The following is a 17,721-nucleotide window of genomic DNA, read 5'->3' as shown; positions in this document are numbered from 1 at the left end:
TGGGAAAGTGCCCTTGACTCCATGATTCTAGATATATTTCTATAGGGCGTAAAACAAAATGTTCAAAGGTGAAGAGTGCTCTCAATTTGATTCATTCTGAGTCGTTGGAGAACTTCCCCCCAAATTCTCATCATTGAGGCTTTCCCTCAACATGGGCTTCTTTTATCTCTCTCTTTGGTATCCCTCTTTCTCCACTTTGGGAAGCAAACTGTGCCCCCTTAATTCCCAAATCCAAAGAGTTTTATTAAAATATTGTTTTATTATAGAAAATTTTAAAACATACTGAAAAGCAGAGAGACTAGTACAGTGAATCCCTATGTACCCCATTACCCAGGGTCAAACATTATCAACTCAAGGCCTATTCTGTTTCATCTATTCCCCTCCTCTGCAACTCCAATGGATTATTTTTTTTTTTTAAGATTTTATTTATTTATTTGACAGAGAGAGATCACAAGTAGGCAGAGAGGCAGGGGGAGAGAGAGAGAAGGAAGCAGGCTCCCCGCAGAGCAGAGAGCCCCATGTGGGGCTCGTTCCCAGGACCCTGAGACCATGACCTGAGCCAAAGGCAGAAGCTTAACCCACTGAGCCACCCAGGCGCCCCCCAATGGATTATTTTTAAACAAATCCCAGATACAGCATTTCATTCAAAAATATTTTAACATAGATATCTTTTAAGGATCCTTTTTATTTATTTTTTTAAAGATTGTTTATTTATTTATTTGACAGAGATCACAAGTAGGCAGAAAAGCAGGCAGAGAGGGCAGGGGGAAAGCAGGCTCCCTGCTGAGCAGAGAGCCGAACTCGGGGCTCAATCCCAGAACCCTGGGATCATGACCTGAGCCAAAGGCAGAGGCTTTAACCCACTGAGCCACCCAGGCGCCCCAAGGATCCTTTTTAAAAACAAAACCACAATACCATGATCATAATCTAAAAATATTAGTAATTTTTTAATATCAAATACCTAGTCAGTATTCAAATTTCTATGGCCTTTTTTTGAAGAGAAAGAGTAGTCCTCTATTCTCCCTGTTTACCACCCTCCCCCAATACTCTCAATCATCATTTCCTCCCTATTTTCCTGCTTCCCTAATGCTCCTTGAGACATTCCTTTCCCTTTGCTGCGACATGAAAAGATGGTTATAGAAACCTGTTGCTGACTCTCTTTTCAATAGGGTTTACATCAGAGGTTGACCTGCAGTGGCCACTTGTTTTGTAAATAAAAAGTTTTACTGGAACACAGCTTTGTACTTTTATTACTTATTGCCTACAGCTGCTATGGAGCTATAATGGCAAAGCTGAGCAGTTTTAACAGAGAACATAGTGCTTGTAACTCTAATATTTAATATCTGGCTCTTTGAAAAAAGTCGGCTGATTCTTAAGTCTATTACTAACAAGCCGGAGTTCCACAAATCTTGCCCCCTGGCAAGAATTCTGCTACTATCCCATTTAGCAGATGTACTGATCAGATCCAACCAGAAGTACCCCAGCCATTCAATTTTAATGTTTCAGACACAGGAAGTTAACATCTCTCTCTCTTCAAGCTATCCTCCTTCACAGTCACTAGAGTGACATTCCCAAGACAAGTCTTTTCACATAAGCTGTCCCCTGCTTTAAAAAGCAAAACAGCAACAAAAAATAAAAGCAAACTAAACCATAACCTTAAGTGGTTCACAGTAACTTCTTGAGCTTGGGGCATATAAGGCCTTTTATAACTGGGTCCAGTCAACCTTTCACGAATCCTCACGGTAGCAGATTACTCTGTGAATTCCTAAGTACATCACTCTCTTTCCTGTCTTGCTCATTCTGTTCCCTCAGATTCACACGCCCATCTCACTGCACTGTCCTTCTACTTTTAACCATGAAAAGAGAACCAAAAGTGTTTGTTACCAAGTGTCGCATGGGCTACAAAATACTTGATTTTCTTTATTAAAAGGAATCAAAACCCATGCTGTAAGTAGAGGTTTTTATATCAGAACCATTTCTAAATTAAGCTTTCATGTTCTCTCTTTAGCTAATTTAAAGCTATAAAAAGTTTAACTCACTTGTACATAATCCCTCAGAGAACCGGTAACTGAGTAGTACTAAATGGAAGAGAAGACTCTTGACTTCTCTAAGGATGCCCCAAGATCAGGTCATATTTTTATGGAGGTGAGGGTGGAAGATGAAGAAATCATTGGTTTAAAACCAGCTTCTCTATGGTTAAACATTACATACGAATACAGGGACATGGAGATTCATATTAGGTTCTGGTCAAAATCATGACTGAGATGCTTCTTTATAAAGTTGAGTGACCGAGAACTCATTAGAGTAAGATGGTATCTCTCCTTGTGAAAAAGTAATGTGGAATATAAAGGCATAAAGTACAAATCAATAATCAAAAGAATTTCTTGTTGGATATAATTTAACATTACTTTGCTATGTTTTAGATTCAAACACCCAAAAGCTTTCAATTAAAAAATTTTTTTTAGTAAACAAAAAAGGACAATTTTTACTAAAATAAATTACATGCATATAAAAGACCCTATGAGCTAATTCACTATCTCCATCAGAATTAGCTTTTAATTTATGATAAACTACTAAGGCACAAACATTTTAATCTTTAATTACAGCTTCTCATTTCAACAAACTCATGGAGATAGAGATTATCTACCTACTTTCATCTCCACACATTCCAAGGATAAAGTATTTCTGAAGACCCCTGTAAACTCTGGGAGTCAATTTCTACCAATTCGGTGTGTCTAAACCTATTTAATCAGTGATGTACGGCTCCTGAGCCCACAAGTAAGGCATGGGAAATTTTTCAGTTGCTTTGTGCTCTATCACATTTCGTTAAAAGCTGGCATGAAATAGCTATATAGCTGTTGCTTTCTAGGATGAGTTTGTGACAGCATGACCTGAAATGTACAATGCATTGTTTCTGTCTGAAAACCATAAACCTCCCATCAATATCTGGGAACATTTTTATCAACAAGTGAATGCTAAGAGCGCATTGCTTATAGCCTCCCAACTTCAAATCTAACTTATTTAACAGTACAAAGAGCCAAATGTGCAGTGATTCCTCTGAGTCCTCTTAAGAAAGGAAGCATTTCCTGGCTGTCCTAAATAAACCCAGAAAACCATACTTGATGTCCTAAGTTTAATGTGAATTTCTCAAAAAAGAAATCTCAAATAACTAAATAATTTCATAACGGAAGGATGTAACAATCTTGTGCAGGTCGTTAGCCATACCACTTTCTTCAAGGACCAGAAGACCATATTGCTGTGTGTTGAATCTACTATTATGTCTTACTTCTTCTTCATGAATATAGGTAAATTATACCACTTGGAAAACTGAGGGATTATTTTTCATAAATAATTTTTTGGAACAAAAGGAATCGTAGAAACCACATGCTCCCATGCATGTCCCACAGTAAAGACAATGAAATCTACACTCAGACATGTTAAGCCACTTACCCAAGGACAGATCCCTGGTAAATGGAAGCATGTGGCCATGCTTTCAACCCAGGTCATATTGCCTCTTTGGAAACAGAATAGAGCAACAATAGGAAAAACATCCAGCACATTGGAATGGCATGAAGCTATTTCAAAGGCATTCTTGTTACTCAGTAAATTCTAGATGTAGCAGGTAGTATGCAATCTTAAAATTACCTAGAGTGCTTGTAAAGCTACAACTTTGCTATACAAGTCAGTCTTAAGAACACAATAGCTAGACATATTAGAAAATCCCACAATATAATTCCTAATGACTTCATGTTTTTTCTTCATTTTAAAAGATATCTCCTATTGCAAAAAGATTTTTCCTTTTAAAATCTGAAACAAATTAATAAGCAATAGTATCAACAACAGTGATACTAGCTAATACTCCTGAGCATTTATACATGCCAGGCCCTGACCTAATAGCTTTCTGTGCATCATCTCACTCAGTCCTTACAACATGGCTATGAGGTAGATGCTATAATTGTTCTTATGTTAAAAATGAGACAACAAAGAGTTGATAAAGCTACCTAGGTCACACAGCTACTGAGAAGCAAAACCCATGCTTTCAGCCATTCCCTGCCTCAAATTAGGCCTTAACTTTGCTGATTTTTAGGGAAAAAAAAAAGTTATTTCCTAGAGTTAAAAGGCTATTATAAATGATTACTATACAAATCTTTAAAACAAAAAACAACAAAATATAACCCTAAAACACCACCCTTCAAACTCTCCTTTATCTTGAAACAGACATTCACTTTTGACTGATTTGAAAAGGATTTTTTTAATAGAGATGATTTCCTTCTACAGTTTAGTCACTCATTTTAAAAACTGTTTCATTACTATGCTTAAAAAATGTACTGCTTTCAATAACAGTAAATAAAGTAACTTATTAAAAAAGACAAAATTGGAATGTATAGGGCCAAACAGCAACTGTATCCTCAACACAGCACATGCCTTGTTTTCCCCTCCTAGAGTTTGAGCAAACATCTGCTGCAAACAGAAGGACAGTCGGCTAGTGGGGAAGGTTTCTGACAGAGTGAAGGACTGGGCACAGAGCTCAAAGAGTTTTTGCTCTTTTAAAATCCACCTGGTGTTTTAATCACTTTAAGACTTTGATGGGGGGCGCCTGGGTGGCTCACTGGGTTAAAGCCTTTGCCTTTGGCTCAGGTCATGATCCCAGGGTCCTGGGATTGAGCCCCGCATCGGGCTCTCTGCACTGTGGGGAGCCTGCTTCCTCTTCTCTCTCTCTGCCTGCCTCTCTGCCTGCTTGTGATCTCTGTCTGTCAAATAAATAAATAAAATCTTAAAAAAAAAAAAAACCTTGATGGGCAACAATATTTCTGTACATAATGTGGTATTTTAACGAAAGAACCCAAATTAACCAAATCTCAGTAAATGTGCAAAGGTGCTCTACCAGTCATCTGATCTCCCTCGCTCCTTTCATTTCTACTACCAGGGATAACATTATCAAGGTAAGCACCTATTTTTCTATTTTGAAGCCAAAGGGCAGTAAGAATTGAAAGAGCACTGACAACTTTAACGTAGTAAGATTACGTCTGAAAATACAGGGGTTGTTCTTTCTTTTTTTTTTTCTTTAAAAGATTTTATTTATTTGACAGAGAGAGAGAGAGATGACAAGTAGGCAGAGCAGCAGGCAAAGAGAGAGGGGGAAACAGGCTCCCCGCTGAACAGAGAGCCCGACTCGGGGCTCAATCTCAGGACCCTGGGATCATGACCTGAGTCAAAGGCAGAGGCTTATCCCACTGAGCCACCCAGGTGCCCTATATGGGTTGTTCTAATTGGCCCAGACTTAGAGACAAGACTGTTAGATTATACTTTATCCAGAAAGGAAAGAATCTTTTGAAAATAGTTGAATGAACTTTTTCTGACTTCAATGTGGGCTTGAGAATTTAAATAAATAAGGGAATAAAAAAATAAATTCCAGACTTCCAGAAAAAAAAAAAAAACCTTCAGGCATGCCACTGTCCCAACTCAAAGCTTAATAAAACACCTGGCAGGAAAGTGCACCACACATGCCCCCTGTTACGGAGATATCACCACCATCAGTGTCCTTCAAGTCCTTTCAGACAAGGACCTAAGTGTTTCCCCCTAATAAAGCAGAGTGCATTTTTACTGTTTTTTGTTTACTCTTTCTTTCATTCTTTCCTGACTTCTTTCCTTTTTTAAGAAAATCTACAAAAAGCACCATTAAGATCCACCACAAAACAATGGGCTATGTTGAGGACAGAATCAACAGTCCCACCCCATCTCACACACTATTTACACATTATCCATAGCTATTTCTTCCTCAAAACGAAGAGTGAAAGAAAGGGAGAATGTTAGACCCTGAACCATTATCTATTAGAAGTTACGCTGGAATGTAATTGCCATTACAGAACAAGAACAGAAACTATTAAAAGGTGCTAGGGCAGGGTGTGAGGGGACACATCATGATACACACTAGTCTTAAAATCGTATTTAGAATGAATTACACAAAACTGTGATATTTTGAAGATAGGGCTTTATTAGCTGCTAACAGCATAATGCAACTAAAAAGTTATTCTGCTAGAATGGTTTTATATATTAGATGTAAACATTTTCCCCATTAATCTAAATTGAGTTTAGATTCTCAAACCCTCTGCACAAAAAACTATTTCCAAAATAAAAGTAAAAATTAGGGGCGCCTGGGTGGCTCAGTGTTGGTTAAGCCTCTGCCTTCCGCTCAGGTCATGATCTCAGGGTCCTGGGAACGAGCCCTGCATTGGGCTCTCTGCTCTGTAGGGAGCCTGCTTCCCCCGCCCCCTCTGCCTACCTCTCTGCCTGCTTATGATCTCTCTCTGTCAAACAAATAAATAAATTCTTTAAAAATAAAATAAAATAAGATAAATGTAAAAATTAAAATGAACTCTGGTAAATATGTATTTACCTCACATTCCAAAGAAACACTGGTAAATACTTATTTGTATAATGAATTATAGCCAATGTGGAACAGGTAAATACAATGTATCTTTCAATGCAAGCAGATTTCCCAATGCAATTAATAACACAGAAACATTTAAAAATTTTAGGGAAGACCTCAAGAAGCTGCTACTGTTGGTCACTGGTGACTCTAAAAAATGCAGATAATTTCACCCTCAAAGCAGATATTCTATAAAGAGTTTATTTTCTTAAATTATACAGTATTTTTAAATTTTCTTAGTTATCTCAAAAATATGTTTAGTTAAGCAATTAAAATTGAAGGTATAAGGTTAAAAAAAAAAAAAACACCAAACTTGAAATACCCAAAATATAAGTGTAGATTTAACAAATATAATTATTACAGTATGAGGAAAAATGAAGATTTTCAATTAGAGATTTGAGATTTTTCTTTTCTAATGGAAAGATGATGATGAAGCCAACTGATTACTAAAGAGACCAATTTTCAGTTTTATGCTAACTAAAATTTGAGTACTAAATAGGCCTACTTCTACTGACACTGTTATTTGAAACTGAGCTGATTAAATTTACTTGCTTTAAAACAGATGTTTCAATATAATAATTTGAGTACAGGTTTAGGGAAAGGAAGGGATTAGGATTCTAAGCTGGGTAAAGGAGTAGGCAAGGAAAGGCAGTTCCACTGGTGAGCCCTTGACCAGGCCAGGGTTTCTCAAAGTGTGGTCCGTGGACTAGCAGCATCTGTATCACCTAGGCACTTGTTAGCAATGCAAATTATCAGGTACTGCCCTTGATCTACTGGGGGAAAAAAAAGATCTCTGTGTGTGTGCACATGTGTGTGCATGTGTGGCTGTGTGTGTGTGGGGGGGAGCGTTCAGAAAGCTATTCAAGTGTGACAACCACTGCTCCTGCCTGTAAATCCATGTCCCTCATCATCTGACCTATCCATGTCACTGCACAACTTTTTCTAGCAGGATTAATAATCAAGAAGATGGGACTCAGACATTTCAAAACATTTGAAACAGGGGCTGGAAATGGAGGACATTGGCTGTAAGTGAGCCACAGTAAGGAACGGAGAGTGAGTACTTGGAATCTATTCCCAAAAGATGATGGTTCCATTTACAGTCAATAAGGAAAAGAACATTCTCACTGGCTGTGAAGAAGTTTAACTCTCTAAAATGGGAAGCATCAGGAAAAGGAGACAATTTAAAAAGAAAAAAAGAAAAGCAAGCAGGTGCATGTGTATGCTCCCCACAACCTGTCAGAGGCAAAGAGAAGAGGTAGCAGCAACTAGGACTGGATGGAACTGAAGAGCCAATGCTGCCCTGGGAAGGAATTCAAAACAGATCCTCATGAGGAGGACAAAGACTCCTACATATTTACAAACATGGACATCTTGAGGCCATAACACCATGTCAGCTATAACAGTCACTGGAAACATTCATCTTTTAAAAAATCAAAGTCATCTGACCTCAGGCAATAACACATATAGGCACACCCACCACAGTAAAGTGCAGCCATGTGTGGTCAACTCTCTCCCCTGACTTCACACAGTGGAAGTCAAACAGAACACTGTATTGCAGCCCACACAACAGTGAGATCTTCTCAAATGAAGGTCCTCCCTTCTCCAGAATTGAATGGCAACTTCTTTAAATTCCAGAAGTTATTCTTCCAGCTCTTATCAGCTACCTAGTCCCAAGGCTGGCACCAGGCTTTACAGACTTGGTTTCTAGGTACATGATCTTAAAACAAAACTAAAAAACTTTCCTTTCCACTTAAACTCTCAAGAAGAATGCTGAAGCTTTAAAAATAACTTTTAAGAAGCCAGAAACCCAATAGTAGTATCTGAAATGGAACATCTACTGAACACAGGCATCTGAAAAGCTTGGCTCTAATTCAAGCTGGTCACAAATCCCACCACAAAGCATGGGCTAATGAAGGTCTCTGACTTTGCAGGAATTCTCGGAATAGCTCATATAATCTGTAAAGTATGTAATGGAAGTCACACATGATTAACTCTGTAAATTAATGGAATTACTGAGGTACTTTACTATATGTAATGATCAATCCAGAAATTAAAAAGTAAAATCATCTGATTCACAACATTACACATCTCCCCAGCTAACCAAACCAAAGCTTTCCAGCTCTAATATTCTGAGTTCTTGCCAAGGTAAGGCAGAACAAGGAAAGTGACCAAGTGATTTTAGAGGCCCCGATCAGTAGGAATGAGTCTGCAACAATCAGGAAGCAGAAAAAAAAAAGGGGGCGGGGGTGTAGTCCATAATCTCTCTCAAAGGAAGACACACTGTACTGTCCATCTATCTGACTCCATTTCTAAACAGCTCATCAAAGGTAAGGGCTGCTTGCAATAGCTCATATTGGAAAGTAGGCAATAATGGTGTGGAAATAAAGTACAGCTAACTGACTTCATTAAGGAAATGAATGCTGGCTCTGGTTTTCTTGGATAAAAGCTCTTTGGCTCAGTTACTGTGATTGTAAGACTATCGCAGAGCACATGTGGGCCACTGTCAGAATTACACAGGCCACAGACCCTGTCGAATGACAAAAAAGGAGGAAATCAAGGCACACAAGAGAAGTAAAATTATCATCTGTGTTGACAGAACAAGAAACAGGAATAGCCGATAGCTGATATCTGGAGTTTAGTTCAGCCTAGTCATGCAGATTCTACTAACATATACTGAGCAACTGCTACATAAACAAATGTAAGGGCTTGGTTATTTCATTCTATAGTGAAGTAACCCTAACCAAATTCTGAAAAACTGCTTCTTCTCCCAGTCTGAATATGACTCAAAATCATCACTTCTATTTGTGTGACAACTGTGTTGATTTCTCCCAAATTAAACCCTGTTTCAGGAGAAAAAATATTTTGTTTTTATGAAGTCTCACTGTCTCACTTGTCTAGTACTGAGACATAACACCATGCTACCAGAGGCTTAAGGTGTAACACTACTTCCTCCTGCTTCTCATAGGCTCTTGACACAGTTAATAAAATGTTTTATAGTTACCCTAGGGGGACCTTAAAAACAACTATCACAAACAGTATAAAATGTTTCTAATTTAACTGTTTCCTAGAGTTGGAAAGAACCAGCATTTATAGATCACACAATCTCAAAAGAAGCCCACAGCATTGTTCATTTTTATTTCACCATCAAACTGTACATAGCCTTTGGTCTTAAAAATAGAAGTGGGCCCAACCCACAAAGAACCTGAGTAATGTGACTTTTTTGTAGTCCCATTTCAAGAAGCATGCATCTCAGTTTCAAACTTGTAACTTGATGTTCACATACAACTAATTCAGTGCAATTTAAAATCTAGTAGAGTCAGTAACATTACAAAATTACAAACGAGAATAATGGTTACTTAATCTTTAGTCACAGACTTGAAGAACTATACTTTCACTTACTCTTATGTTTTAATATATAAAGAAAACAAAAGGAAAAGAACCTGTTATGTGGACCTACGTTTTGGCTGTGACATCCACATACTGTCCTGGGCGAAAATGAGCAGCATAAAGAGGGGTGCCTTTATGAAAAGAAAACAATCAATATGAAATTTGTCAGCCTGGGAACAACTTCACTAAACATAAACTACATCTAGGAAAACTAAAAGATTTCAAAAAAAGTAGAAGATTCTCTTCACAATTACAATTATTAGAAACATCAACAATAAAATAATAAAACTGTTCATCAATCATGCCTTAATTGTCTATACATGAGGTAGAGAACAATATGTCCCAGGACATGATTCAAGAGTCAGGCTAACAGACCACAGATGGCTGATGGGTTTGTGCCTGCACAGAGGCCAATGTGGTACTGGCTGAAATAGGCAATTCACATGACAAACACAATGTTCTTATGGTAAATAAACGAGTCTGATGATTCTTTGTTATTTTGGTAAATAATAATATACTGACATTTAAGATACCTTTCCTTCCTTTTTTTGTATAACGAAATAAAAATAAGAGTAACTCAAAAAATGCTGTGGCTGGATCAGATCTTTTTTAACCATTAGAGATAAGTTACCCAAAAATAGGAACTGTTTGAACCCAGGTCCACCGTACATTAGGCAGTAATTACCATATGGGTGATATCTATATAAAGCCCCTAAATATCAGATTTTTGGCAGATTGGTCACTGTACCAATAAAATATAGTTATTTCAGCACATGCCCAGATAGTTTCGAATTCTGAAAAATTGTCATCATTGATACCCCAAGTTTTATATATTAACATTTCTAAAACTAGTTGTATGTAAACAGAGTTTTAGTTAAAATGCACCAGAAAAAATGTTATTTAGAGGAATTTTTTAAGTGAAAGCCCTTCACAACATTGTTTGTATCAATTTGGAATTAACACTATGTGAATTATTTGACAATTAATCTGCAAATATTTCTAGGGCACTTGCCATATGTACTGTTAGAATTATAAAAGGTAAGACATGGCTCCTAACCTCAAGAATTTATTATCTAGGTGAAAAATCAACATTAACATCATCAAGTAAGAGACTTTTATTAAAAAAAAAAAAAAAAAAAGCCATAGTCAATGTAGTAGAGAATGCAACTGAATGGTAATTATGGCTTGTTTTACAACAGGGAATAAGGTACTATGGGATTTCAGAAGGTAGTATCCTTTAATGTAGGACCTAACCTAGATTTGTACGGGCAAAGAAAAACCCTGAATTAAGAAAAAATAGGGGAGATTAAAACTGACTCAATTTCTAGGAGGCTGAATGACTTTTAACTGCTGATACCTGACCACTTTTGATCCACAAAAACAATTCCACATGGTTTGAGCTACAACAAAAGTTAATAGGGACTTAATTTTTACACTTGTTACCTTAATTCCATTCACTTTAGCTTCAAACAACAAAACCTGCACTTCAAAAAATACTTTTAATTCTAGTTTATATCAAGGCTGATCCTCCGTCACTCCTTAATAAGGCTTATTGTAATTATAATTTACTTTGTGAAATTCAGTTCAGATATTAAAATACCGAATCTTATAAAACCCTTCTACTATCTGTTAGAACTCAAGTTGAAGAGATCAGGAAACTTTTCTTAAGTTCAAAGATGTCAAAATGCTGTTAACTACATAAACTGATAAAACCATGCTGCCAATCGTACTTTTTGACATTTCAGGGAGTCGGTAAAATACTTCAGAATTTTTAAGATAGAACCTTTACATCAAGGTGCTATGATTAGTCACTTTGCTGTTCCATGAAAATTCTACCTCAGTGAGAATCTAGCTAATCTTCACCTACTAAAATGACAGCCTACACAGAGTGAACTTCACATTTTAAAGGCTAGTATATTTTGAAAAATAAAAAAGTTAAAAAAAATGAAAGTTGGTGTATTTATCTGGAGTGGCTTTTCCAAATGTGAAACTCTCTGTTCACTAAAAACAAAAGCGCTCCTCCCTCTTTAATGCAAACAAAGAGTTCTCTACAGTTCTTTCTAGTCAAAAAAGGAAAAAGACTTGTTTGTCCCTAGTGATTAAATCAGATACCACTTTGTATTTAAAAATAAACGTTTAGGACTTTGTATTGTGGATTCAACTTTACTGAAAGGCCTAACATTAAATAAATCACATACTTGGGTATTTTTGCCTCCCTCCCTTCCCCAGCCTCAGATTACCTGGCTTAATCACAGCATTATCTGTTACATGAAAGATTTTAACTTTCTGTTTTGGCGGCAATCCAAGTTCTTGGTAAAATTCCAATACAGATGTGGATTTCTAGAGGAAAAGCAGCACATATAAGTAACCCATGATACTGAAGGTGGAGTTCTGTGCAAAGAGATATAAACCAAGGCCTTAACAACCCAGAGAACAAATCATTAAGAGCATTCTGTTCCCCTAAGGAACAAAACCCACCACATTCTATTTAAGGGAGGTGAGATTTTGATCTATAACCCAGTACATCCAGGATCCAACCAGACGCATGGCGTAGCTCATATATATTATTACATGGTGAAAGACCTTTATCTGTAGGAAAAGAAACAGCATTGTGCTCATATTTGAATTCTGACTGGAGGCTCTAAGTATCAAGAACCCCAATCTGGGGAAATTCCACTCTGTCTACTCTGCACCTGCTCCAAGCAGCTGGAAGAAAATATACTAGTCACATTCAAATGTATGACCACAAACTTCAAAGTGAGTCCCAAATGTGGTCTGGCCAATCTACCTTTCCCTACTTAAATTCCTCTCACAGTCTCCAAAGCCCCTTCCTTTTCACAACCCCTTTTAAAACCTCCAGTATGTTTCCCTCCTTCTCCCCTCTTTGAGCTAACCACGTTGCTTGAGATTTCACTAAAAACAAACAAACAAAAAAACCCCAGAAAAAATGGAGCATTTCCCCAAGGTCTTATCACCCAATCAAACAGCCCACATAAGCACTTCCCCTCCCATCCTCACACCCCATGCTAGATTGCACGAGATGCGCAGTTTTAGCAAATGCCAATGTTAAGGCCCTTCTGTTTGGAGACTGTCATTTCACTGATCTAAGGTGTCATCCAGGTGTCAGTGCTTTTTAAGCACGCCCTATGATTCTGATGTGAAACTGGGACTGGAAATCACTATGACAAGTGAACTGTCCATGCTCTTATTAGAAGTCAGATCCCTCCCTCTATACTCATCCGACCCCTCTCTTACCTGTTCAACCACTTTATCTTGAAATTGTTCCCACTGCCTTCTGAATCACCAATTTCCCCCTTTCTACTGGAACTATCCTATCCAAAGATGTCACAGTAACTCACATTCAAACAACACTTAACCTTGACTACAGTTTCCTTTCCATTCTCCCTTAAGACAATGCTCCTTGAAAAAACTTCTGCTCAATCTACTTTCTATCTTCCCATTCTCTCAAACCTACTTTAATCAGGTGCCTGCAGCCCCTGAATACTCAATGCAAAGTGCTTATCAAGGTCACCAACCATCGCTGTGTGGTCAAATACACTGGTCAATACTTAACTCACTGGCTCTGCCAGCAAAGCTTGGCACAGGTGACCACTCATCCTTGAGACTTGCACACTCTCAGTTCTTTCATATACTAACAATACCACATTTCTAACTTCAATCGCAAATTCTACTCTGAACTACAAATTCACTCGTACAACCACTAACTCAGTATTTCACTTTGGTATCATACAGCAACTCAAGTTTGATATGTCTAAAATTGAACTCAACTCCCCCCCAAACCCCCCCACCCCCCAGAAACCTGCTTTCCTCTGGTTTTCCAAACTTCAATAAATAGCAACTCCATAACTCAGCTGCTTGGACCCAAAATCTTGTGGATACCTTTGAATCTTTTCTTTGTCATATCCCATGTCTCACACACCAGCAGTTCCTACAGATTCTATTAAAAATAAAGCCCACATCAATTACTTCTCACCTGCCCTCAAACCACTGTCTTTTGCCTGAATTATATTAATAGCCTCCTAATTGGTTCCCAAATTTCCACACTGCTGACACCATTGTCTATTCTCCAGTCACGCATGATCCTTTTGAAACTCAAGCTAAATCATGTCTCCACAATGGTGACCATCTCATGCAGAATCAATCCTAAATCCTTAACATGGTCTACAAGGTTCTGTCCAATCTGACCTCATCTATTACTCTCCCCCTGGCTCACCCTGCTTCAGGTACAATGCATTCCTCACATTTCAAGAAGACATTAGACAATAACCTTGGATCCTATGCACATACTACTCCCCCTGCCTGGAATGCTTTTCAGATTTTTGCAGGACTTGTTCCCACGCTTTATTCGGGTCTCTATCTAAACATTAACTTACCTTTCCTGATTATTCTACCTAAAATAGCACCACTTTGTCACTTGCAAACCCCTCAGCCTTAGTCTACAAAGCACTTCTCTTTGTCATGATACACATTTTTTATTGTGTATCTTCTAAGCCATGGCCTCCCTTTATCATCCCCAATCTCACCAAAATCTAAGCCTCTTGAGAAAAGAAACTTTAGTTGTTGCTACATCCCCAGCTCCTGGTATGTCCTGCCACCTGGTTTTCCCTCCACCATGCCCTTTTTTCTGTACTGTAAACACACTTGAATAAAAAATATCTTTGAATAGAAAACTTTATGAATATCTCATTTCCTTAAAATAATGTTCCGGGGCTTTTTCCTTTTCTTAGTTCTTAAGACTCTTGATACAGATTGCTAAAAAACTTGACAAAAAAGTTGTTCCACTTTCTATTTCCTGATGTGAAGAGTGCCTTTTTCCTGGGACTATAACTAACACAGGTGTATCTATCTTCCTGATGCTCTTTCCCCCTCAACTTCCCCTCTCATCACAAAAGAAACACCTGCAGGTCAAGGAACCACAGTACTCTATATATGCTTACTTGTGCCTGCCTAAGCTAGTCTCTTGGAGGTAATTCTTCCCCAATCTTGTACCTCCAAAGCTCATTAAAAATTTGTTAAATATATGTCTAGTCTCAGCTCCAGTAATATTTCCTGTCCTGATTCCTGCGTGGGCAGCCCTGCCAGAGCAGACTACTCCTTGGTCTATGCGATCTTTAGACCTTGCCTATATCTCAAATATTGTCCACATTATCTTACACTTATCAACTTACATGAATATTTGCCTGCCTGCTGGAGCACCTGGATGGCGAGCTGTTTTATGCACCTATGTTTGTAACTTTAGAGCTAAGCACAGTTACAAGTCATATACTGCAGAAGTGAGCTAAATGAATGGTGAAGACACAAAAGATGGAGGACAGACATCCATCTGTGTGTGAAGTTCTGATTTGCCTCACCAAGTCACACCTTTCCACTCTCGCTGCTGCATCAGTTCTTGGCACACAACATCACTGTGTTTACAATGTTATCTTCAAGTCTGGTTATTAAAAATTATAGGCCTTAAATAAAGATCATGACTTATTCTGAACATGAACAGATCTTTAAGAAACAAAACTACGAAACCAAACCAAGAGTAATTTGTAGTCAAAAAGAACAAAAAAAAAAAGCAAGAACAGCAGCAACTAAAAGACCCGAAACAACTCAAGACGATGCCAATGATGTACTGAAAACCGAGCATCACTGTCCCCAATCCAATGGAGTATGTGCACAGCCAGTCTTAATTACAGAATATATGAATATGCAGAAATCTTCAGTTATTTGATGATTTCAGTTTAAAATGTAAGCTGTTGGTGCCACTTTGTAACCTACTGAGAAGGCTGCATTTGGTAGACATGAAATTGGGTGGCACTGGCCTGTAATGTTAATTTGTGGATCAACCCACAAGCCCTAGGAAGTCCCTGGGGACCTCTAGTGGAAACATACTACAGACCCTGAGAAGCCCTGCTCTGGATGCCCACGAAAGGTTGTTTTGTACCTTACAGTGTTCCCTCAAGAAGCTATCCTTTCCACCTTTCCTCCAAGAGTGATGACATAAGTTCATCCCAGTCATTCCCTATACGTTTGCCTACCACATGCTGAAATCTAACACAGATATTCAACACCACCCTTATTAAGGCCCCTACTTTTCTTTTCTTTTTTAAAGATTTTATTTGTCAGAGGAGAGAGAGAGAGCACAAGAATCGTGAGGAAGAAGGAATCAGAGGAAGAAGCAGACCCTACTGAGCAAGGAGGCCAACACAGGACTTGATCCCAGGACCCTGGGATCGCGACCTGAGGTGAAGGCAGATGCTTAACTGACTAAGCCATCCAGGAGTCTTTAGGCCCCTACTTTTTAACTCCAATCATGCACACTTCCTCCATATCAAAGCAAACACATAAATTCTCATTTAAAAATGAGATTACATTTGCAACTGCAAATTGCAATTATTTTCCTGATGTATCAGATTTAAATTCATTATATTGTAGAACAGAGTTTAAATTTATTCTTGACATTCACATATTCTATCTGATGATTTTAAAAACATACTCTTTTATTAATATCAGTTTCTAAGTATGTGAGGAAGCTTCTAAGAAAAAAAATTCTACTTTTTCAGAAACACAAAATGGTAAGATAAACATCTAAGTAATTACAGACTGAGACATAAAAGGTAATACATACTTCGTGATTATATCCCAATTTCATTAAAATTAAATAATATTTTCTTTTAAAAATCAAAATATCATAAAACTAATTAGGTATCAGTTGTGAGAAAATCCAGAAGCTCAAGTTGAGTTGAAAGCAGCAGCAGTGTAACAGAAGTTTTTTTTTTTAACTTCCAAATAAATGATTTCAGAAGGCAATTTAAAAGACTGACAGCAGTGTCACACTTGGATAATCCCATCTACGAGGCTGCATTTTTTTCTCCCTCTTTCGAGTTCTCTGCAATTATCCTTCTCACAATGAAAATGCTTCTCTGCTCCTAAGATGAATTGATTTAATCAACTTTTAAGGCTACTTAACTTCCTATGTTTTTATTTATAATAAGTTACGAAAATAGCAAAAGCAAAACAGTCTAATTTCTTGGAGGCCTAAGTTCTTTATAGAGTAAAAGACAGAAAACAAAACAGATCTACCCCTATTATAAATAAAATTGATGCAGTCAATTCATTTTAGAATACTTAACTATTTGATATTTTATATTCATAGGTCTATGTTTTTAAAACCTTCTATAACCAATTTACTTGCAGTTTCTCTAAAGGTTACACTATACAAGAGAAAGCTTGTATAGTTTTAGTTTTGAAAATCTTTTTCCTTTCTGAACCAAAATTCTTATGAAGAATTCTAAAACTTCATTTTCACATCTTATTTGAATAAAGGTCATTCAAAGACCAAACTTTTTCTTAATATTGTTAATACATGTCCTCTGGACCTAGAAAATTTATTATCTTCTTTTTTCCTTTTTTTTAATTTAAGATTTATTTATTTTAGAAAGAGAAAGAAAGCACGCATGAGCAGGGGAGAGGGACAGGGAGAATCTTAAGCAGACTCCGCATGGAGAGCAGAGCTTGACGGGGGGCTTGGTCCCACAACCCTGAGATCATGACCTAAGCTGGGAACCAAGAGTCAGTTGCTTAACCAACTGTGCCATCCAGATGCCCCTAGAAAATGTTTACCTTGGAAAACAAGAAAGACCCTTGTAGCACTTTCCATACAAGAGAACTAAATTAAAAAATCTGTGTAAGGTAAGTGGCTGGAAATCCACCACAATATAATCAAGTGTCCAAATCACCTAGCTGTGTGGTATATTCACTAAATAGAATAAAGCTTAATATATGTAGACCACAGTCTCAGGTATGAAAGTACTATCATTTCTGCAATTTTTTTTTAAAGATTTATTTGACAGAGAGAGAGAGAGACGATGAGCACACAAGAGGGAGAAGCAGGCTCA

At 37.6% G+C, this 17,721-nt stretch overlaps 1 protein-coding gene across 1 annotated transcript in view; it reads right to left on the bottom strand.

Moving 5' to 3' along the window:
- Positions 1 to 17,721, bottom strand: part of MRPL3 (mitochondrial ribosomal protein L3) — a 46,254-nt gene that overhangs the window by 15,422 nt on the left and 13,111 nt on the right. Inside the window, exons 6-7 of the mRNA XM_082688351.1 lie at positions 12,058 to 12,157; positions 9,888 to 9,948 (exon numbers count right to left, since the gene is read on the bottom strand). Of these exons, the coding sequence (XP_082544477.1) occupies positions 9,888 to 9,948; positions 12,058 to 12,157 (161 nt within the window). The remainder of the gene's footprint in view (positions 1 to 9,887; positions 9,949 to 12,057; positions 12,158 to 17,721) is intronic.

Source organism: Mustela nivalis, assembly GCF_964662115.1.
Source record: "Mustela nivalis genome assembly, chromosome: 1".
NCBI classification, from domain to species: Eukaryota; Metazoa; Chordata; class Mammalia; order Carnivora; family Mustelidae; genus Mustela; species Mustela nivalis.
The sequence above is the reverse complement of the archived record's forward strand: the minus strand, read 5'-3'. Positions and strand labels throughout refer to the sequence as shown.